Genomic DNA, 22,614 nt, shown 5'->3' with positions numbered 1-22,614 from the left:
CTGGAGAGCTCGGCCAGGCCGGCCGCGTCAGCGCGCACAGGGGGTACGAATGACAAAGCAAACCCCACACGCACACAGACACACACCCTGCCAGCTTCCCGCGACGTGGTGACAGCGCGCCGGCCAATCGGAGGTGGCGACCCCGCCCCGGGTTACGTCACGGGGCGGAGCCGTGGGTGCGCGCGACGTCGCGCAGAGATGCCTAGGGCGTGTGCGGCGGTGCGGCCCGTGCTCCACGTCCGCAGGCTGGGTAGCGCCGTGGGGCCCGCGGGCCCCGAGTCGGCAGGACCCGCCAGGGCACTATCGCGAAGCATCGACCTCCGGGCCGGGCCGGGAGCCTGCTTGGCGGGTCCGGGCTCCTCAAAGGCTGGGACGCGGGACCGGAGACCCTTCACGATTCATACTCATTGAGCGCCGATTTTATGGCAGGCACCGTGCTGGGTAATTTGCGTGTATTTGCTCATTTACTCCTCATAACTCCCCTGCCACGTACGTAGGGCAAAATAACACTTAGAAAAGGCAGCACGGTGTTTTTTTTTTTTTTTTAAGAGAAAAAGAAGTTTATCATTAGAGAAAACTGGGGAAAATATAGGAAAGTGGCCGAAAAGGAGAAAACACCCATGGGTTTCATCACATTAACACAAATACTGTTGACATTTTATTGTATTTGCTTGTTTTCCAATTTTCCCCCATGGATGATAATGTTACTATTGCTATTAAATAGAATAGTGGTCATATACTGTACTTTAATATAAGCATTTTTACATGTTTTAATGCAGCTTTTATAAATATTTCTGAAAAATATAGCAGCATGTCCTATCCAGTAGCTTTACCAGTGTAATCCCTCAACGACAGTGGGGCAGTTAGTCTTCCAATGCATTTGTAAAACTTCCCAGGAAGTAGATGCCATTTTGTTTTGTCCTGGGACACATAGAACTCTCTCTGGCCTGTGATCAGCCCTCCCTTAATCAACATCTACCCCAAGGAGACACTTTAGTTTACACCAAATGCATTGTCCTCAATCATGATTCTGTTACTTTCTCCTGCTCACAAACCTTCAGAGATCTCCCAGTGCCTGGAAGAGAAAACCCATTCTGTTTAGAATGGCATCCAGAACTGGTCCCATTGGTGACCCCGGCTACACCGGGCAAACAAACCTTTTTTCTCACTATCCTTAAATCCACTGCAACCGATCTTTCCTCCCTGCCTCTGCCCCAACACAGCATCCCTGTTAGTGCCGCTTCTGATGTGTGGTTTCTTAGGCAAGGCGTATCCATCCACTTAGGCAAAAAGCTTCTTGGAGATCAAATCTATACCCTGCAGAGATACAGTTCAGAAAAATGGCCAGAGTACTTGCTTTTTCAGACTAGGGCTGAAATTCTAGCTTGGCCACTTACTAGCTTGGACAAGTTACTAAATCTTTCAGAGTCTGTTTCCACTCAGGTTTGTTTTAAGGCTTGGAGGACAATGAGCTTTCAGAGCCAGACAAGCAGTAGGTAACAGAAAGTAACTGCTGTTAGCAGTATACTTGTTTCTCATGCCTTAACTCTACTTCAGCATATTGATCAAGTGGCACTGGGTGGCCAAGAAAACAAACTCTGTGAGCTCAAAGTTTCACCAAGGCCTGCACATCATCGAGAAAGGATATGAACAGAATGCTCTGTGTGGAGCAGCAGAAAATGGCTTCAGCTGCCAAGGCAGATTGGTTCATGGAGGAAGATACAGGTGGGAACCAAATGAAAATGGAAGCTTAAAGGCATTGGGGAGGGCAGGAACAGGTACATGGTAAAGTCCTGGCTTCAGACTCCATGGGAACCCCAGACTTACATATCCCTCATCCCCATGACTGCAGTGTTCCAGATTACCTGGGCCAGAGACTAAGTGGGATGGATAGATGAGTAATCCAAAGAAAAGATGAGAGGCACTGGGGACACATGCCAGCTTTCTGAGGCTCACTGTCTAGCCTACTCTTAAATAGGTTCCTGACAGGGCATCTTATGCTGTGGCAAAAGTGTGGAGTGGCTGGGAGCAATGGAGGGTGTGGCTGAGAGTTACTGTTGAGCTCTAGGACTACATGGAAGCAGAGAATATCTCAGGGTGATGGCCTGAGAAACAATCTGAAGGTCTGGAGGTCTAGGTTCCAATCCCAATTCACATGGCAACTCACCAGTGTCCTTGGTTGAGTCACCAGCCCACCCTGTACCAAGATCTCCTCTGGAGGTGGTGCTTCTAGTTCTATGTTTAGAAGCACATCGTGCTAGCTCCATTTTACAGATGAGAAAACTGAGGCTCAGAGGAAACAGGGTCACATAATAGGTGTGGTAGAGCAATCTAGCTCAAAACACAAGCTGAGCAAAATCTGAGCTGAGCCTCGAGGCCACAGGCATGTGCTGTGGTGCCTGTATATGGCTATTGATGGATAGAGTTGGGGTGAGGTGGTGGGAATGGCCTTCTTGTCAAGGACCCAAGGATAGGCCAGAGCAGGACTGCCCGTCTCCATACTCTTCCTCTTTCACTCCTCCAGACCCAGCTCTTTTTTCCACGACCCACTCTAGCACAAGCCCTTTTGGCTCCAGCCAAGTGCCAGCCTTTTTCCTCTGAGACCTGAAATGGCCCTTTGGGATTCAGAAGTGGGCTGACCTGACGCAGGCCTCCTGCCACAAGGCCCCAGCTCCCCACACCTTCACCAGTCAGAAAGCAGAGATCAGCAGTGGCCATTTTACAAATGAGTAAAACAAGGAAGGGAAGTAATTTGCCCTTATTCAAAAGACCAAGGCCTACATAGGAATTTAGGCTCGTCCCTCCTTCTGGGACTTTCTGATGAAGGGATTTGCACTTGGGCTTCAGCTGAGCCCAGAACAGCTCTAGAGGCCAGGTCATTAAACCCTGTTTCACATATAAGGAAATGGTATTCCCACCTCTGTCAGCCCATTCAATCATGTCAAGCCTACTAGCTGTCTTGAGCTTTGTTCCTGCCCTATAGGAATCACAGAAAAGTCCAAACATTTGGATGGCCACCTCTTACACATGTACCTGTATCCCCTAGAGAAACTTTTTTTTTTTTTTTTTTTTTTTTTTTGAGACAGAGTCTCGCTGTGTCACCCAGGCTGGAGTGCAGTGGTGCATTCTTGGCTCACTGCAACCTCCACCTCCTGGGTTCAGGTGATTCTCCTGCCTCAACTTCCAGAGTAGCTGAGACTACAGTTGCATGCCACCGCGCCTGGATAATTTTTGTGTTTTTAGTAGAAATGGGGTTTTGCCATGTTAGCCAGGCTGGTCTCAAACTCCTGACCTTAGGTGATCCACCTGCCTCAGCCTCCCAAAGTGCTGGGGTTACAGGCATGAGCCACCACGCCAGGCCAGAACCATGTTAATGGAAGATGTTCACTGTAGTGTTTAGAACAGGGATAGTTTGGAAGAGGACTGACCAAAGACTTTATCACATATCCTTACCATAGAAGTCAGTGTGGCATGGAGGATGATTATACACAGCACTTAATATTGCAGCCACCACTCCAAGTAACAGATACATTTTGTTTTAATCCTCACAAGAATCCTGTGAGATAGAGATTACTGGCACCATATTACAGATGAGGACACTGTGGCCCAGAGGAGTTAAGGCACTTGCCTAAGGTCACATAGAGTAACAGAGTTGGGAATTCAAATCCAGGCAGTCTGCTTTCAGAGCCCGGACTCTTTAACCACCATGTTATAGTGTCGTAGAAAGATTTTCCTGGTTTGGAAACTGCTTATGATATAGAGTTCATGAAAATAGCAAGTTACCAAACTGTATGTGCTGTGTAATCCCATTTTTGTAGGGAGAAAAACAAGGCCTAAATCGACAGAAATAGAAAAACATCTGAAAGGATACACACTCAAAACGTAGTGCTAGTTTTTGGAGAGATTGAAATGGACATTTTATGTTAGCTTTATGCATCTGTATTTTCAAAGGTTTCTATAGTAAACTTGCCAAGCTTGTGTGATAATCATAATTGCTAACATTTATGGAGTGCTTTCTACACATCTGACACTTTATGCACTGCCTTGTTGAATCTTCACAACAACCCAGTGAGATTGACACTCTGATTTTCTGCCTTTCCAGATGAGGAAACAGGCACAGAGACACTGACTGTTTTACCCGAGGTCACACAGCTCATTCCAAAGCCAGAATTTGAACCAGGTTGCCTGACTCCAAAGCTCATGTGTGTTAAATCAATGAATGACTGACTTAGCTGCACTTTAGCCAAACGTGCCCAGAGTAAGGTCACACCCTTGGCATGGACACATTTCCAGGGAGGGACTGGAGGACCTCCTACCTCATTGGTCACGGCCCATGACTGAGCTTGACTCAGGTAGGAGGGCGTGGCAGGTATTCTCAGGGAGTCTGGTTTTTACGGAAAAGTCATGATTACACAGGAAAGCTATGGGCTCTCTGACTCGATTCACCACACCTGCAGGAAGCCTGGCTGCTCAGGCCAGGACACCGTGGTCATAGCAGCAATTGCTCAGCTTCGTTTCCGTAACTCAGGCTGCCAGGCCTGCTGACAAATTTTCACATTTGTAATAACCCTGTGAGGAGACCAGAGCACATCATCTTATTTGACTCATACGGAAATTGAGACTGGGCGATTTAGTAACTTGGGAGGCAGAATTGCAAAGTAATTAGCAACACAAGCCGTGGTGTCAGATGGATCTGGGTTAGGTCCCAGCTCTGCCATTTATTAGCTGTGTGGCTTTGGGTACTCACGCCACCTCTCTGAACAGCAGTTTCCTCTTTTGTAAGTGTAATGATGCCTACACTCACAGGCTTGAGAGGGAGAGCTGATGAAATAACATATGCAAAATGATTGGTTCCATGCTTGGCATTCCAGAAATGGTAGCTATTATTCAGCCAACAAATATTTATTGAGCACCTACTGTGGACTTCCCTGGTGCTGAGGATACAACAGCAACCACAGGAGTCAAAAGTCTCTGTCTTCGTGTTGCTCAGATTCTCATAGGGGAAGGTAGATAATAAACAAATACAAGGCCGGGCGCAGTGGCTCGTGCCTGTAATCCAGTACTTTGCGAGGCCAACATGGGCAAATCACCTGAGGTCAGGAGTTCGAGACCAGCCTAGCCAACATGGCAAAACCCTGTCACTACTAAAAATACAAAAATTAGCCCGGCGTGATGGCTCATGCCTGTAGTCCCAGCTACTTGGGAGGATGAGGAAGGAGAATCGCTTGAACCTAAAAGGCAGAAGTTGCAATGAGCCGAGATCGTGCCACTGCATTCCAGCCTGGGTGACAGAGTAAGACTCCATCTAAAAAAAAAAAAAAAACCTAAATACACGAGTAAAAATATAGACTTCGTCAGATGCTAGTAAGTGCTGTCACGGAAAGTAAAAGGGGAACACAAGGAACCCTTGTCAATGGGAGCAGAAAGGGGAGTTGATGCTGTCCTTTTAAATAGGGCAGTCAGAGGCCAGGCACAGTGGCTCACACCTATAATCCCAGCACTTTGGGAGGTCGAGGCGGGCGGATCACTTGAAGTCAGGAGTTCAAGACCAGCCTGGCCAACGTGGTGAAACCCCATCTCTACTAAAAATACAAAAACTAGCCAGGTGTGGTATCACGCGCCTGTAATCCCAGCTACTCAGGAGGCTGAGGCGGGAGAATTGCTTGAACCTGGGAGGTGGCGGTTGCAGTGAGCCGAGACTGTGTCATTGCAGTCCAGCCTGGGCAACAAGAGCCAAACTTCATCTCAAAAAAAAAAGAAAAAAAATAGGGCAGTCAGGGAAAACTTCCCTGAGAAGGGGATGGTGGAGTACAGATCCAGGGAGGTGAGGTGGGGAGCAAGCCAGTACAGTTGTTCCTTGACTTTCGATGGGGTTATGTCCTGATAAAGCCATGGTAAGTAGGAAATATTGTAAGTCAAAAATGCATTTAATACACCTAACCTACCGAACATCATAGCTTAACCTCACCTACCTTAAACATGCTTAGAAGACTTACATTAGCCTACAGTTGGGCAAAATCGTCTAACACAAAGCCTATTTCATGATAAAGTATTGAATATCTCATGTAATGTACTGAGTACTCTACGGAAAGTGAAAGACGGAGGCGTGGTGGGATGGGTACTCTAAGTGTGGCTTCTACTGCATGTGTGTTGCTTTCGCGCCATCATAAAGTTGAAAAGCGTTAAGTCAAACCATCGTAAGTCGGAGGCCATCTGTATCTGGTAGGAGGAGTGTTTCAGACAGAGAGAACAGCAGGTGCACAGAGTGCTTTTTTCCCAGCATTTTATTATGAAAAATTTCAAACATCTACCAAAAAATGTTGAAAGACTTGTACGGTGAAAAGCCACACATCTCACAGCTAGAATCAACAATTAACATTTTACTGTATTTGGTTTTTGACTTATCGATCCTAGATCCCTTGTGCTTTCTGTAGCAGGTGACCTGCCTTGAAGATTTAAAGACAGAATATCAGGAACTATAGTCAGAAAACGGGGCCTTTTATGAGTCAGAGGGGAAGAGCAAAAACTCCGCTTTTGACAAATCTGTCATAAGAGGCCAACTGCAGGGATACCTCCCTTTCTTAATGAAAGCCTTTCTGTTCTGCGAGGAGCGGGGTCCTCTTGTCAAGCAGTCAGTCCCTGCTGCTTCCTTACTGGGGCAGGATCAGGATGCATAGGGATTTGGAGTGCCTTGGAACCAGCTACCACCCACACTGTTTGCCAGCTGGTAAACATGCCTGTCAGGTACGGGGGTTGGCATTGCCTGGAAATCTTTAGTGTTCATCTTGCTGACATCTGGTGCCCTCAGGCAGGTAGGTGCAGTTGGCTGCCTGGTTTACAGAGCTTGCACTGGGCCCAGGTTGGCAGGGGTCACATCTATTTATCCCACTGCACAGGGGAGTTCCTTCTCAGGAAACCCAGTTTATAAGAAGTACTGACTGCCAGAAATAGAGCAGAAATCAGAACCAGGAGGCAATTGTGAGAGGAATGGAGACTTCTGACCTCTGGAGATTGGGGTACCCTCCCCCTTACTTGCTGTTGGGGTAGCAGAGGGCTTAGAACCCCACATTCCTAGACTTTCAGAATTGGAAGAAGACTTAAAAGTAATCTAGGCCGGGGGTCCCCAACCTCCAGACTGTGGCCTGTTAGGAACCAGGCCGCACAGCATGAGGGGTAGGCCAGCAGGCATTACCGCCTGAGCTAAGCCTCCTGTCAGATCAGCAGCGGCATTAGATTCTCATGGGGGCACAAACCCTATTGGGAACTGCGCATGAGAGGGATCTAGGTTGTGTGCTCTTTAGGAGAATCTAACTAATGCCTGATGATCTGCAGTGGAACAGTTTCATCCCCAAACCATCCCTCCAACCTCACCCCAGTCTGTGGAAAAATTGTCTTCTACAAAACCCGTCCCTGGTGCCAGAAAGGTCAGGGACTTCTGATCTAGGTTATAGCTTAGTGGTCAAACACCCAGGTCCTGAAGTTAGGCTACCTGGGTTCAAGTCCCAGCTCCACTACTTACGAGCCCTGCAACCTTGAGCAAGTCACTTAGTTTTTCTGTGCCTCAGTTTACTCATTTGTAATATAAGCCTATTAGTACCCATCCTAGTGTCATGAACTAAGTTCATATATGTAAAGTGCTTAGAATGGTGGCCAGCAAGTACTTAATAACAGTTAGCTCTGAAAATGTATAAAGCAAAAGTAACCAATGTTTTGGTGGTTTGCAGCCAACTTTTTTCTATGCATGTGCTAACATATTATTTTATAAGAGTGGGAATATGTTGTATATACTGTTATATAACTTGCTTTTTCACTAAACAGTATATCTTCTGTGTCAGTTTTGATAAAAGCATTTTCCTCTTGCTTTTCCTGCATATGTTCAGAACCATCATATTGGTAGCAAGTTACATGTCCTGCAGTTTTCTTAACCAGCCCCCTGCTAGTGGACATTTAGGTTAGTCTCAGTTTTTTCCTTCTGTAAATAAAGCTGCACTTCTTAGTGACAGATGCCAAATGACTAGATGACCTTGGGTATGACCTCTCTGGGTCTTGGTTTCTTCATCTAAAATCAAAATGACAGGACTCTACTGGGTGATTAAAATCTCCTCTGATCTACATAGGAATTGTTTTCAAGACATTTCTGACAAGTAACTATCAGCCTCTGCTTGCATTCCCCTAGTGACAGGGTGCTCAGTACCTCATGAGTATTTATTTCAGTGGACAACTGTAATGGTCAATAAAGTATCCACTTTCCACTTTCCGCCTTCCTGCAGCTCCTGGCCCTGGCTTTGTTCTCTGGGGCTCCACACATTCGGTTTACACTCAGTGGCCAGTGTCTGGGGCCATTGTAGAAAGTAAGGAACCTCTAATTCCTTCCTTCTTTTCTTCCTCTTTCATCCCTTCCTCCCTCCCTCCATCCCTCCCTCTATTCCTTCCTTCCTTGACACTTACCATGTACCAGACCTTCCAGACCTTCAGCCAGGCACATGGATAGGAGCCACAGGGGAAGTTGGCTGCAGGGTTAGAAATAAGTCCTCAGCCCCTTAAAGCTCATGCCGGGGGACTGGACTGTCCACCACTGTGGGATGGGGATGCTGAGGCTGGTGGCCTTCCTCAAATGCACTGTAGTGCCCCAGGCAGAGTCCTGGGCTGCCCTGTGAGGAGGTGACCAGAGGTAGGAGCAACTTTACCCTAAGGCTGGATCAGGATCCCCTCCAGGTTTTTACTAGAGCTGAACCCCGGCCTCCTTTCTCTTCCGCCACCCACCCTTAAAGTGCTTAGAAACACATAGATTTAAATATAAATTCAAATGTAAATAATTTCAACTGTGTAACTATGAGGAGTCAGTTCTACATGGGTCCTATCTGTGTCCTCCCCAGGGCTCAGCTCCATTCTTTGGTTTCATCCATTCTCATTCAATACATTGTTGTTAAGAGCTCACTGGGTGACCTCTCTGTCATGTAGTGAAGTTTTAAAAAGAATGCCTTTTCTGAGCTTCGGTTTCCTTATTCATAAAATAGGAGTATTGATCCGTTTCTTGCTTTTCTTACAAGGTTATGGTGAAGATGACTGAAGTCCAGAGTAAAGAAGGATTATGTTTGGGTGTCGAAGGAATAGAATGCCCTCTTTTAAACTGAGCACAGCAGGAACCTATAACAGGAATGCAGCAACTATGGAAAACATACATTTCCTCCCCTCCCCATCACAGTCCCTCTGCTTCCGTGTTAACTCCATAGACAGGCCAGCACAGCCAGCCTTGCAGCCTGAGATAAGGCCTTTGGCGGGTGTCTCCCCTATCGCTCCCTCAAGCCCTCAAGTAAGTGTTGGAGAGAGAGGTGATGCTTGGTGCTGGTGGAACCCCTGCACAGAGACCGACACAGGATGAGCTCTAAGTACCCGCGGTCTGTCCGGTGCTGCCTGCCCCTCTGGGCCCTAACACTGGAAGCAGCTCTCATTCTCCTCTTCTTTTTTTTTACCTACTACGACGCTTCCTTAGAGGATCAAAAGGGGCTCGTGGCGTCCTATCAAGGTGAGGGTTCATTGGAAAAGTGATCACACAGGCAAATAGCAGGGGTAGGGGCGGGGGAGGCCTATGGTTCTCCAGGGGCACAGATGTTCCTTTCTACAAAATCTCAAGGAAAAGGATTCCCCCATCTTCTTCCATAGATTGCGCCGAAACTCAGCCAACAATGTAAGCTTTCCTTTAGAAGCAGCCTGGATATTCCTCCTTCCGTGAAACCTGCCTTGATTTTTCAGTGCAGTGAGAGGCGTCCTCTTTGGTGTTCCTCAAATTCCCTCTGCCAGATGATCTTCATAATTCTCTGCTTCTCTACTTCCCCTTCTCTCTCCTTAATGGCAAGGAATTTTTTTTTATTTTTAAAAAATTTTTATTTTTATAGATTTAGGGATACAAGCACAGCTCTCTTATGCAAGCAATTTCATGTTGTTGTTGGGTTTTTGGTTTTTGTTTCCTTTTTGTGGCCTCTTGCTCATTTCTTATTTCTTTTTGAGACAGGGTCTCACTCTGTCGCCCAGGCTGAAGTGCAATGGCATGATCATGGTTCACTGCAGCCTTGACCTCCTGGGCTCAAGCAATCTTCCCACCTCAGCCTCCCACGTAGCTAGGACCACAGGAGCGCACCACCATGCCTGGCTAATTTTTTTTTTTTTTTTGGTAGAAATGGGGGTCTCCCTGCATTGCCCAGACTGGTCTCAAACTCCTGGACACAAGCGATCCTCCAGCGTCAGTCTCCCAAAGTGTGGAATTACAGGCGTGAACCTCTGCGCCCGGCTCTCTTGCTCATTTCTATACTACTTTTCTTTCGGAAGCGTCATCCTGTTGCTACCCCCCATCCCCACCCCCACCGACCCCAGCTTTCTTCTCACTTAGGGGCTGGGAAGTCTGCACGCTGTCTGTAAATCCAGAACCAGAAGGTATGGCTGAAGGGGAGGGTAGGGTGATGGTTATTTTATATTCAGCTAAAAATATTCCCAGACTGTGATGAGACAACTCTAAATAAGACAGATGTCCACAATGGTGTGACTTCGCTTTTTAAAAAATATTGAAATGAGTTTCAGACATTTTAGTGGGCTGATACGTTGTTGATAATGGACAGGGCCTCCTTGAAGAACGTCCCCGAGACAAAGCTGAAGCTCGAGCCTGGTTGAGTGCTTGCTTGTTCCCAGGTGGTATTAACGACCAGTTAACTAAAAGCAAAGAGAAGTCATCCTGGGGCCCATGGCAGTGACAAGTAGGACTTAGGGAGGGAAGACCTTATACCATTGAAAGGGCTGGCCCAGAGAGGAGCCCTCAGTGACAGACAAACAAGAGTTGGCACAATTTTAATTCATTTCAATCCAATACAATTCAATGCATTCCATTCATTCAACCATATATGACAGCCAATGTGGGATCCAGACATATGATGATTAGAGCTGATATTTATGAGCACTTACTATGTAGCAGGCACTATTCTAAGGGTTTTACATTGAACCCTCACAACAACCCCATGAGGTGGGTACTGTTATGATCTTCATTTTTCATATGAGGAAACTAGGCATATGGATGTTGAGTAATTTGCCCAAGGTCGCTCAGCTAGCAATAGCACAGCATATTTAAATTTAGCCATCCTGGATTTAGTTTCCTTACACTTAACCATTATGCATCATGGCCCCATTTTACAGTGGGGTTGAGTCATTTGTCATATAACCCAGTAGGTATAGCAGCCACTATTCCAACCCTGTAGATTGACTCTAGGGTCCATGTTCTTTACCCTTGCACCGTGCTACTAACATAGGTACAAAATGTCCTCAGAAACTCACTTTGTACAGAAGCTCACAGGAGGGTCCACAACCCAGGCAGGGGAGACGATGGTGTCAGGGAAGGCTTCGGAGGGAGGTGACTGCCCAACCAGGTCTTGAAGGCTCAGTAGGAGTTACCTATGGGACAAAGGAGGGTCATCCAAGTGAGGGCACAGTGGGTGCCATTGCATGTGCACACACTGGAGCAGACTGAGCCTGGGCTTAACATTGCATTGCCCTGGAGCCTAAAAAGGAAGGCAAGGGGCCAGGCGAGGTGGCTTACATCTGCAATCCCGGCAATTTGGGAGGCGGAGGCTGGAGGATCACCTGAGGTTAGGAGTTCCAGGCCAGCCTGGCCAACATGGCGAAACTCCATCTCTACTGAAATTATAAAAACTAGTCGGGTGTGGTGGCACACATCTGTAATCCCAGCTACTTGGGAGGCCATTTCACTTCAGCCTGGGCGACAGAGCGAGACTTCGTCTCAAAAAGCAAAACAACAAAAACAAAAAACAAAGAAGAAAGCAGGGACTGGGCATGGTGGCTCATGCCTGTAATCCCAAACGCTTTGGGAGGCCAAGTCGGGCAGATCACCTGAGGTCAGGAGTTCGAGACCAGCCTGGACAGCATGGTGAAACCCCATCTCTACCAAAAATACAAAAATTAGCCGGATGTGGTGGCATGTGCCTATAGTTCCAGCTGCTTGGGAAGCTGAGGCAGGAGAGTTGCTTGAACCCAGGAGGCAGAGGTTGCTGAGCTGAGATCATGCCACTGCACTCTAGCCTGGGTGACAGAGTGGGACTCTGTCTGAAAAAAAAAATAGTAATAAATAAAAATAAAGAGGGAAGCAGTGGGTGGTAGACTCACAGGGCTGCATAAGGAGCTTGGCTTCAGTCTGAGGTCCAAATAGTGAACAGGAGTGTGACAAGTTTAGATTTGGGTCATGGAGGAAGCCATGCCAGGGCTGGTGTTGGAGACAGGGGGACATGGCTTGAGACACTAGACCAGCATGGAGGCTGTAGTGTAGTATTGACCCGAGGGCTTCAACCTTCTGATGGTGTACACACCATTTTTTGAGCATGTACCATGGTTATATGTTACACTTTAAGTATTACTTTAAGTATTGCTGCATTAAGATGTTTTGTATGTTATAATAAATACATACAAATTAGGAAAATTCAAAGAGATCAAAATGAAATATGTAATATTCTCAAATTACTAATCATAATGGTGTCAATCTCCAGGCAGGGTCCATTGCTACAGTTGACGATAGTGGATGAAAATTCACTCCTCAGAGTCTTCTTGATAATTTGAAATTGTCTTGATTGACTTGTCAGATCTGATTAGGTCGACATTTTTTTAATCTCGAATGTGACTGACAGCTTGTGTGAGGAGAAGTTTCACTCTGCCTTTTCCTTTTTGTTCACTTGGCTGCCATTGTTTCTGCGCTTCCAATCTGTGTTTTTCTGCACGAGTTGTTTAAGCAATTACTTCATTTTGTGAAAGTTAGTTGAGTTAAACTTAGGTAACTTAACCTGTCAATCCACTTAATTGAAATCAGTCCTGGTAAACTACAATAGATTATTCAAACCTGCCAATTCTAAAAAGACATTTTGAGGCAATCAGGAAATATGAATACAGCATGAATATCTTATGATATACAAGAATTATTGTTAATTTTGTTAGGTGTGATAAAAGCATGGTGGATTTTGTTGTTGTTGTTTTCTAAGGCTCCATCTGTTAGAGAGGCACATTGAAATGGCATGATATCTGGGGTTTGCTTTATGCCAGAAAAAAAAGAAAAAGTAGAGAAGGTTTATAAAAACAATTTTGGTCTCATGTGACAGTCATCAAAGTTTGGAGATGGGCATGTAGGGTCATTGTGCTGTACTCTCTGTTTTTGTATATGCTTTAAAAGTTCTGTAATAGTTAATTAAAAAAGAAAGAAAAAAGAAAACACCCTGGCTGAGCACTTCGGGAGGCCAAGTTGGGAGGATGGCTTAAACCAAGGAGTTCAAGACCAGCCTAGGAAACACAGGGAGACCCCCATCTCTAAAAAAAAAAAAAAAAAAAAGACTTAAAATTTAGCCTGGTGTGGTGGCATATGTCTGTAGTCCCAGCTACTAGGTAGGCTGAGGTGAGAGGATTGCTTGAGCCTGGGAGCTTGAGGCTGCAGTGGGACAGGATTGTACCACTGCACTCCTGCATGGGCGATAGAGCAAGACCCTGTCTCAAAAAAAATAAAAATATTTGAGATGGCCGGGCGCGGTGGCTCACGCCTGTAATCCCAGCACTTTGGGAGGCTGAGGTGAGCAGATCATGAGGTCAGAAGATCGAGACCATCCTGGCTAACACGATGAAACTCCGTCTCTACTAAAAATACAAAAAAGTAGCCGGGCGTTGTGGCAGGCGTCTGTAGTCCCAGCTACTCGGGAGGCTGAGGCTGGAGAATGGCGTGAACCCGGGAGGGGGAGCTTGCAGTGAGCTGAGATTGTGCCACTGCACTCCAGCCTGGGCAACAGAGTGAGACTCCATCTCAAAAAAAATAAATAAATAAAAATAAAAATAAATAAATAAAACATAAAACCCTGCCATTAGTTGCAACATGATGAATATAGAGAAATGCATATCAAATCCATCCCATTGGACCAATATTCCCTTAGGGTACCTTCCAAAGCTAGGAGACTCAAGGCTGTATGACATCCTGAGCAAGTGAGGGACGGCTTCTGGGTGAATCTGAATATTAAATATTTGCAGAGCTGAAAACTTCACAAAGTACCTTTAGAGGCAGAATAGCCTAGATCCATGTTTCTCAAAGTGTGGTCCCCAGACCTGCTGCCTTAGCATTCCCCGGAAATTTAGTAGAAATGCAGATTCTCAGGCCCTAGCCCAGACCTACTGATCAGAAGCTCTGGGTTTGGGGCCCAGCAATTTGTGTTTTCACAAGCCCTCTGGGTGATTCTTCTGTGCATGAAAGTTCAGGGATTCCTGGAGCTAGACTGATTCATATCTTGCCTCTGTATCCTAGAGACCTTGGGCAGATCAGTCAACCTCTTTCTGTCTCTGTTTCAGCTTCTGTCAGAGGATGATAGTACTTGTTTCATTAAGTTGTTGAAAGGATTAAATGAATTAACACACATAAAAAGTATTAGCTTTTATTATCAAAAGCTCTAATTTCTTAATTTTTTAAATAAAAATAAAACTAGAACTGCTTGTTTTCTTCCAGCTACCCTAGTGATTGTATTGAGCATTTTCTACAGTATGTGTTCTTTGCTGTAATGACTGCTGGTCTGGATGACATGTGATGAGACCAGATGGGCAGGGGCAGTGGAGGAGATTCAAGAGAAATTTAGGAGATAAAATCAGCTGTACTTGATGAAAAGAGTGGGGAGTTAAAGCTGGCTACAGATGTATGATTTGGCATAGAGAGGTGTCAGTTCCTGAGATGAGAGACAGAAGGGGAGGGACAGGTTGTGAGGATAAATCAACCATGATATGTTCATTCTGGGCTTGGAGTTAAGGGACCTATGAGATGCTTAGGGGAAGCAGAGAGTATCAATTACCTATTGCTGCATAACAGCCACCCCAAACTTAGTAGCTTAAAATAACAACCTTTTAATTTATTCATGATCATGATTCTGTGGTACAACAACTGGGCTGGGTTCAGCTGGGCAGTTCTTCTGTTGGTTTCACCCAGGGTCATTCATGCATCTGCAGTTTGGGGTGGGATGGCCTCAGATGACCTCATTCACATGTTTGGCAGTTGGTGATTCACTGGGGTCCATTACTGTTAACAATCTCCTACCATGCAGAGCTTCCCTAAGGCTACCAAACTGGGAGACTATCCTGGGTCCTGTGCTGTGGATACCACCCAGTCCCCCGTCCCCACCCCATACTCCTCAGAGGCAGAGAGAGGGGCTACTAGAAGACAGAGGGGTTTTCCCAGTGACATGTAAACATTCCAAACCCTGGCACCTTCCACATCGCGGCTTCTGTCTGTCCCTTTGGGAAATCTTTGTTTTTCTTCCCAGGCTGCAGCAGAGTGAGAGTTGTGGGTAGAGTAGAAGCTGTGGGGGAGGAGGTGGTGGCAGCCTGAGGCTGCAGAGGTCTTCCCAGGCAGCAGTGGGAGCACAGTGTGGAGGTCAACCCTAGAGCCTGGGTGAATGAAGCTGGGTCTGCCTTCAGAGCTGTTGGTGCTGAAGTTTCTGCAGGCCAGAGGGAGGGGCAAGAGTGGGAGGGGGTGCAGATCCAGAGTCACAGAGGCAGCTGACCAGAGGAGGCAGCTGCCTATGGGGATGTTCCAGAAGGCCAAAGTGCTGTTATCCAAACAAACTCTTTGCGAGTGGTCTCTTTGCAACAGGCCTGGGGGAGAGCAGTCTTGCCTAAAGTCACACGGCTAATCAGCGGCTGGCAACAGGTAATAGTTACTAACACTCACTACATACCCAATGCTGGGTGAAGTGACTTGCATGAGCCAGCAAGCTCAATGCTCATGGCAATCCTCTGAACAGGTGGCATTGTTTCATCCCAATTTTACAGCTCAGGAAGCTGGGACACAGGAAGAGCCAGGCTCTGAACACTGACAACCTGATTCAGAGACCCACACTCTTCACCATCACAGTCACGTTATATATGCTATATAGAAAGGCAGCATGGCATAATTGTTAAACCCAGGTAGGCAGGGTTCGAATCCTTCTGCTACCATTACTAGCTCTATGACTGGGACTAGTTATAGCACCTCTCTGTGCCTCCCTTTCCCCATCTGTAAAATGGGGATAATAAATCGTACCTCTTGCATGAGGCTGTTGTGGGCTAAGTGTGTAAGGCACGTAGAACAGTGCCTGGAACGTCGGGTGCTGTCCATATGCCTACTATTACAATGATGGTGAGTATTGCCTTATCTCTTGCTGCTGAACTACCAGGTTAGACTTCTTTCTGCAAGTCATGAGGCTTTCATAAACTTTTCTTGAAGGCTTTCAGTAGAATGTACCCCCTCTGGGCCCAGGCATGGGTGCCCGGGTAGCACATCCACTTCTTATCACCCCTGAACACCTTAGAGCCCATTAGCTTATCAAACCAGCAGCTGATGTGAGTGCAGAGCAGACTGTGAGAGGTGGAGGCTGACACCAATGAGGATGCTCCGAGCTGGGGCCCAGCCCTGAAGCGGGAGCCCAGATAGTGAGGGGTGGAAATGGGCCTTGAGCCCTGGAGAGGTGGGAGGATGAGGGGGCAGGGGGAGGAGAAGCCTGAAAACAAATGTTATTTCCTGACCAGTTTGGGGTGCATGAGCTCTGTCAACAGCTCATGGAAACGGCTGCCCTAATTTCATCTTCTTAGCTGAGGCACAATTCCTCTCTCAGGGACGGTGTGGAGCCTTGGGGAGGAAGGTCCTGAGCGCCTATACCTGGAATCAGGGAATTGGGATCGGGGCAGCAGCTCTGCCCAATAAAGTCCCTACCCAGGATCCTCTGACTTCCTCATCTCTCTCTCTTTTTTTTTTTTTTTTTTTTTTTTGAGACGGAGTCTCGCTCTGTCACCCAGGCTGGAGTACAGTGGTGTGATCTCAGCTCACTGCAACCTCAGCCTTCCCGGTTCAAGCAATTCTCCTGCCTCAGCCTCCTGAGGAGCTGGGATTACAGGCATGTGCCACCATGCCCAGCTAACTTTTGTATTTTTAGTAGAGATGGGGTTTCACCATGTTGGTCAGGCTGGTCTCAAACTCCTGACTTCAGGTGATCCACCCACCTCAGCCTCCCAAAGTGCTGGGATTACAGGCATAAGCCACCGCACCCGGCCTTTTGTTTTGTTTTGTTTTGTTTTCTCCCTTTGTCGCCCAGGGTGCTGGAGTATAGTGGTGTGATCGTGGCTCACTGCAGCCTTAACCTCCTAGGCACAAGTGAACGTCCCACCTCAGCCTCCTGAGTAACTGGGACTGCAGGCACTCGCCACCACGCCCAAGTAATTTTTTTTTTTTGTAGAGACAAGGTCTTGCTATGTTGTCCAGGCTGGTCTTCAACTCCTCAGCTCAAGCAATCCTCCCTCCTTAGCCTCCCAAAGTGCTGGGATTGTGCTGGGATTACAGATGTGAGCTACCACACCTTGTCTGACTTCCTCATCTTTAGGGCCCCAACTCTGCCCTTATCTGGGCAACTCTCCTCTCCCCATCTTCCACTAATTTCTTTGGAATGTTCCAGGGCTGTAAAAGCCTTAGTATCAAGCCCAACTCCTATGTGTTACAGACAGGGAAACTGAGGCCTAAAGAAGATAATGGACTTGCCTAAGATCGCTTAGTGAGGTGAGGGGAAAAAAGAGCTAGAGACAGCCTAGCCTGTGTACAGACATAGTTCCAGGCATTCAGAGCTGGGCTCTGCCGCCGGCATGCTTTGGGGCCTGGGAGTTGGTTTACTGTTGAACTACTAGGTTAGATTTTCTTTCTCCAAGTTGTGGGGCTTTCATAAACTTTTCCTGAAGGCCTTCCTTAGAATGTACCATTCTCCTCTGGGCCCGATCATGGACGCCCCTCACAGGCTATCTCTGGTCCCCTTCTGTAAAGTGAAAGGAAAATGGAAGAATTGCCCCACTCATGGAATCTTCAGTAAGTCTGGACCCTATGCATTATAGCATTGCTGCAAAATGGCAGATGCACTTTAACAATCGTGTTTAATAAAAGGTTGAATTTGCATACCTTAAGTGGGGCGTGCAGTCTCCAACTGAACACGAGCCTCACCGCTCCCACATGTGCATTGCACCTTCATACACAGATTTCCTGCTTGGCTCCTGAGGGAATTTGAGTAATCCCAAGAGGAACCCCTGTATAAAATGTCCCCTGGCCACACACTTCCATTCCTAAGGACGCAAGCAGGAGACAGAAACATTCCCTGCACCTCCCTCCCTGCTGTCAGAAGAGGTGCAAAGAGTTGAATCCTCCCTGATGCCCACTTCTCACCCACGCCCCAAATCCCCAGGTCCCATGGAGGTCCTTGGGGGCCTCCTGTATCCTGGTGGTGTCAAGTTGATTTGGAAATGTCAGTGTCCACCTTGTCCTCTCTGGCAGACCCTAGGTGTGTGTATTTTTCAATGGAAGTGAATTTAAATGTACTTTATAAATCAAAGACTTTTTCTGAGACTTTGGAGAGTTCCATTAATGAGAGCTTCTCATTCTTATCAAAGCCAGGGCTGGAGACCAGTGGCAGGTGAGTTCCTACTGCTGTGATTGTCCTGATGGTGTTGGTGAATAGCCACTATTTACTGAGCGTTCTCCATGTGCCACGTACTGTACTAAGCACTTGAACAAAATGTTATTTTCTTCGGATTTCCCAGCACCCTTTGAGGTGGATCTAATTACCCTTATTTAGCTCATAAGGAAAGTAAGCAACTTACAAGACCACAGGGCTATGAAGTTGAAACATGTAAATTCATATATTTTTAAAATTTATTTATTTTGAGACGAAGTCTCATCGCACTGTCATCCAGGCTGGAGTGCAATGGCGTGATCTTGGCTCATCACAACCTCCGCCTCCTGGGTTCAAGCGATTCTCCTGCCTCAGCCTCCTGAGTAGCTGGGATTACAGGTGCCTGCTGCCACACCCAGCTAATTTTTTTGTAATTTTAGTAGAGACGGGGTTTTACCGTGTTGGCCAGGCTGGTCTCGAACTGCTGACCTCGTGATCTACCCACGTCAGCCTCCTAAATTGATATTTTTATATGTTCAAAACAGTCAACTGGTGGCAATTTAGTGAGGTTTAATCTAATAGGAAATGATAGAGCTGGGATCGAACAGAGCTATGTGAACTCAAAGCCTATGTTTCCCCTTCCACCTTTTTAAAAAACATTGTCTAGGCTGGGCACGGTGGCTCAGGCCTGTAATCCCAGCACTTTGGGAGACAGAGGCTGGTGGATTACATGAGGTCAGGAGTTTGAGACGAGCTTGGCCAATATAGTGAAACCCTGTCTCTACTAAAAATACAAAAATTAGCCAGGCATGGTGGGGTGTGCCTGTGGTTCCCGCTGAAACACAGGAGGCTGAAGCATAAGAATCACTTGAACCCAGAAGGCGGAGGTTGCAGTGAGCCGAGATTGCACCACTGCACTCCAACCGGGGCGACAGAGAGACTCTGTCTCAAAAAACAAACAAACAAACAAAAATTGTCTACATGCAGGTTGCAGAAAATTTAAACACTAAAACTAAAAAAGTAAAACATCTCCCAAACTTAAAGACAATATTCATGATGGAAAAAAAAAATTCTTCAAGATCTCTCTCTCTCCAGTCATTTATTCATGTGTGAAAACAGTTGGTGATTATTGATGAAATAGCATTTACAATTTGGAGCAATTATGTGCATTACATATACCATTTGATTCTGGCAACCTAATGAAGGAGGTATGATCATTTTCCCTATTTAACAGATGAAAATAAGCAGAGGGAGGGCAGATGGCATGGTAGTCCAAGGCACAGGCTCCAGCAGACTATCTTGGTTTAAATCTTGGCTATAGGCTGGCTCTGTGGCTCATGCCTGTAATCCCATCGCTTTGGGAAACTGAGGCGGGCGGATCACTTGAGGTCAGGAGTTCCAGACCAGCCTGGCCAACATAGTGAAACCCCTTCTCTATTAAAAATACAAAAATTAGCTGGGCATGGTGGCAGGCACCTGTAATCCCAGCTACTTGGGAGGCTGAGGCAGGAGAATCACTTGAACCCAGGAGGCGGTGGTTGCAGTGAGCCAAGATCTTGCCAATGTACTCCAGCCTAGGTGACAAGAGTGAAACTCCATCTCAAAATTAAAACAACAATCTTAGCTCTACCCACCGGGGCAAGTTACGTAACTCCTCTGTGCCTTGGTTTTCATATCTGTAAAATGGTGACAGTAATAGTGCCCACGTCAGTGTGTGGTTGTGAGAACGAGACAAGATAGTCTATGTAAAGTGATTAAAACAGTGTAGGCACATGGTAAACACTTAAGAAATGTAGGCTGTTATAAAGTTCAGAGATGTTAAGTAACAAGATCAAGACCACACAGAGGGTGCCAGAGACCTGATTTGAACCCAAGTTTGTCTCGTTCTGGAGCTCAAGCTGCTAACCCTTTTTCAAAACTGGAATTAAACCAAAGTACTCACCCTCTTCGCTTTGCTGGGCCCCTCCCTGCCCTCAGGTGCATCTCTTCCACTCACCTGCCACAGCAGCCTCTGCTCAGGCTCTGAGACTGGGAAAGGTGAGGGCTACCCAGGTGGCCCTGATGTTTTCTGCCAGCTGGCTCACCAGGTCCCTCACAGGTGGCAAAGGGAGGGAGGTTTGCTGTGGAGATTATGTGGTTCCCAACAACAACAGCCCTGGGCCTATCTCTGCCCTCTCTTTTCTGTGTATCCTGGGCCAAGTCACTTGGCTTCTGTGGCCTTATTTTCTCATGTGCACGGCCAGGGGGTTGGCCCTGATCTGCAATAACAGCAGCAATGACCTTTACTGAGTGTCCATGTGTGTCAAGCACGTGTGCTTTACACTTGTTCTTATGATTAGGTTTAATAATACAGTAATTGCCACATTTGCTGAGCACTCATTATGGGCTAGGCCCTGCCCTAAGTGCTTAATTAGCTTTAGCTCCTCTAATCCTTACCTTAACCCCACACGGCATGTGTGTGTTATCCCCATTATTCAGATGAGAACATTGAGGCTTAAAGAGGCAAAGTAACTTGACCAAATACTTGTAAATTATCTCACATGTCCCTTCCAGCAGCCATTTTGTAAGACTCTAATTTCACACCACCCTAAATCTCGTCTGCTTCCCCCTCCTCCTTCTCGCCATCTCCCCACTGAGCAGTCTGCCAAGATCTGACCGTGATGGCGGTCCTTGGCTTGGGCTTCTTCACCTCGAATTTGCGGAGAAACAGCTGGAGCAGTGTGGCCTTCAACCTCTTCCTGCTGGCCCTTGGTGTGCAGTGGGCAATCCTGCTGGACGGCTTCCTGAGCCAGTTCTCTCCTGGGAAGGTGGTCATCAAACTGTTCAGGTATTGGTATGGTGGCTGGATCACTTCTGGGTCATAGAGGGAATGGAGCCCAAAAGGACAGGTTCCAGAAGATCTGGGATATTGCCCCCTCTCTGTCTAGCACCAATGCTGTGCAATATTTAGGACATCCTCATGCTAAAAGATTATTCATTGTTTATCTAAAATTCAAATTTAACCGGGCATCCTGTATTTTGCTGGGCAGCCCTACTCTGTGTATCACAAGGAGTCCAGGCCTACGTTCCTCCTGCATCCTTTCTTTTCTGTTATTGTTGTTTATGATTTTGTAAAGTTACATAATCAATATAAGTTTATGGAAAAAGTAAGAAGGAAACACATTAGACAGCGAGAAATAGACATGCCACACCTAGAGAGACATTCTCTTTTTTATTTTGAGACTGAGTTTCACTCTTGTCACCCAGGCTGGAGTGCAATGGCACCATTTCAGCACACCACAACCTCAGACTTCTGGATTCAAGTGATTCTCCTGCCTCAGCCTCCCGAGTAACTGGGATTACAGGCATGTGCCACCACGCCTGGCTGATTTTGTATTTTTAGTAGAGATAGGGTTTCTCCATGTTGGTCAGGCTAGTCTCAAACTCCTGACCTCAGGTGACCCGCCCGCATCGGCCTCCCAAAGTGCTGGGATTGCAGGCGTGAGCCACCGCATCTGGCCTGAGAGACATTCTTTTGAAAAGAAATGACTTTCAGCCCTCTAATGCTGCTAGACAAGAAATAGCCATGCCTTTATTTTCATTAAATTACCTGTGCTTCATTTAGATGCATTTATGTGAAATGCTAAGAACCATCAAAACTAATGCTTAATGGTGCTAGAAGTCAGAATAGTGGTTACCTGGGCAGGAGGTGGATATTGATTAGGAAGGAACACAAAATAACCTCATGGGGTGCAAAAAATGTTCTCTGTGTTCACCCAGGTGATGGTTACACATCAAACTATACACGTTTTAAAAGGGCATTGGCACTTAATGGGAGGAACTAGGCTAAATTTTTTCCTGAAACATTGTTTTGTTTTGTTCAACTCTGAATCTCTGTGCTGACAAGATGATGGTAAATGTCATCCTAGGCATGTTGGGGACCTCTCAAGGCCTCTCAAGGCCATTCCAGCCTCCCCCTCTAAGACCCTGCTAAACCTCTGGGCACTGCTGTTAAACATTTCTCTATGAGCCAGGAACTGTGCTGAGCACTCCACAAATAATAATTTTGTTTAACTCTTCCAGGTAGGGATCTAACCTGGTATACAAATAAGGAAGTGGAAGCTCAGAGAGGGCAAGGCACTTGTCTCGGGCCACACAGCTAAGT

At 46.6% G+C, this 22,614-nt stretch overlaps 3 protein-coding genes across 13 annotated transcripts in view; 2 read left to right on the top strand and 1 right to left on the bottom strand.

Moving 5' to 3' along the window:
- The window catches only part of LDLRAP1 (low density lipoprotein receptor adaptor protein 1), a 552,589-nt gene that overhangs the window by 138,964 nt on the left and 391,011 nt on the right, over positions 1-22,614 (bottom strand). The window lies entirely within an intron of this gene.
- SYF2 (SYF2 pre-mRNA splicing factor) overlaps positions 1-22,614 on the top strand; it is a 466,254-nt gene that overhangs the window by 326,508 nt on the left and 117,132 nt on the right. The gene's annotated exons all lie outside the window — the stretch shown is intronic.
- LOC126955324 (RH-like protein) overlaps positions 194-22,614 on the top strand; it is a 68,158-nt gene continuing 45,737 nt past the window's right edge. For 4 of the 9 annotated variants that reach the window (XR_007725887.1, XM_050791817.1, XM_050791807.1 and 1 more), the window contains exons 1-2: positions 9,024-9,526; positions 21,111-21,297. Coding sequence is in view for 7 of the 9 variants with exons in the window: in XM_050791817.1 (XP_050647774.1) it covers positions 9,379-9,526; positions 21,111-21,297 (335 nt within the window). In the remaining 2 variants the exon portion in view is untranslated. Of the gene's footprint in view, positions 442-9,018; positions 9,527-21,110; positions 21,298-22,614 lie in introns of those variants that run through there. The other 5 variants (XM_050791794.1, XM_050791801.1, XM_050791825.1 and 2 more) reach the window with 5 other exon arrangements.

The sequence above is a fragment of the Macaca thibetana genome, chromosome 1, assembly GCF_024542745.1.
Source record: "Macaca thibetana thibetana isolate TM-01 chromosome 1, ASM2454274v1, whole genome shotgun sequence".
NCBI lineage: Eukaryota > Metazoa > Chordata > Mammalia > Primates > Cercopithecidae > Macaca > Macaca thibetana.
Note: the sequence above shows the minus strand (reverse complement) of the source record. Positions and strands in the feature narration are given on the sequence as shown.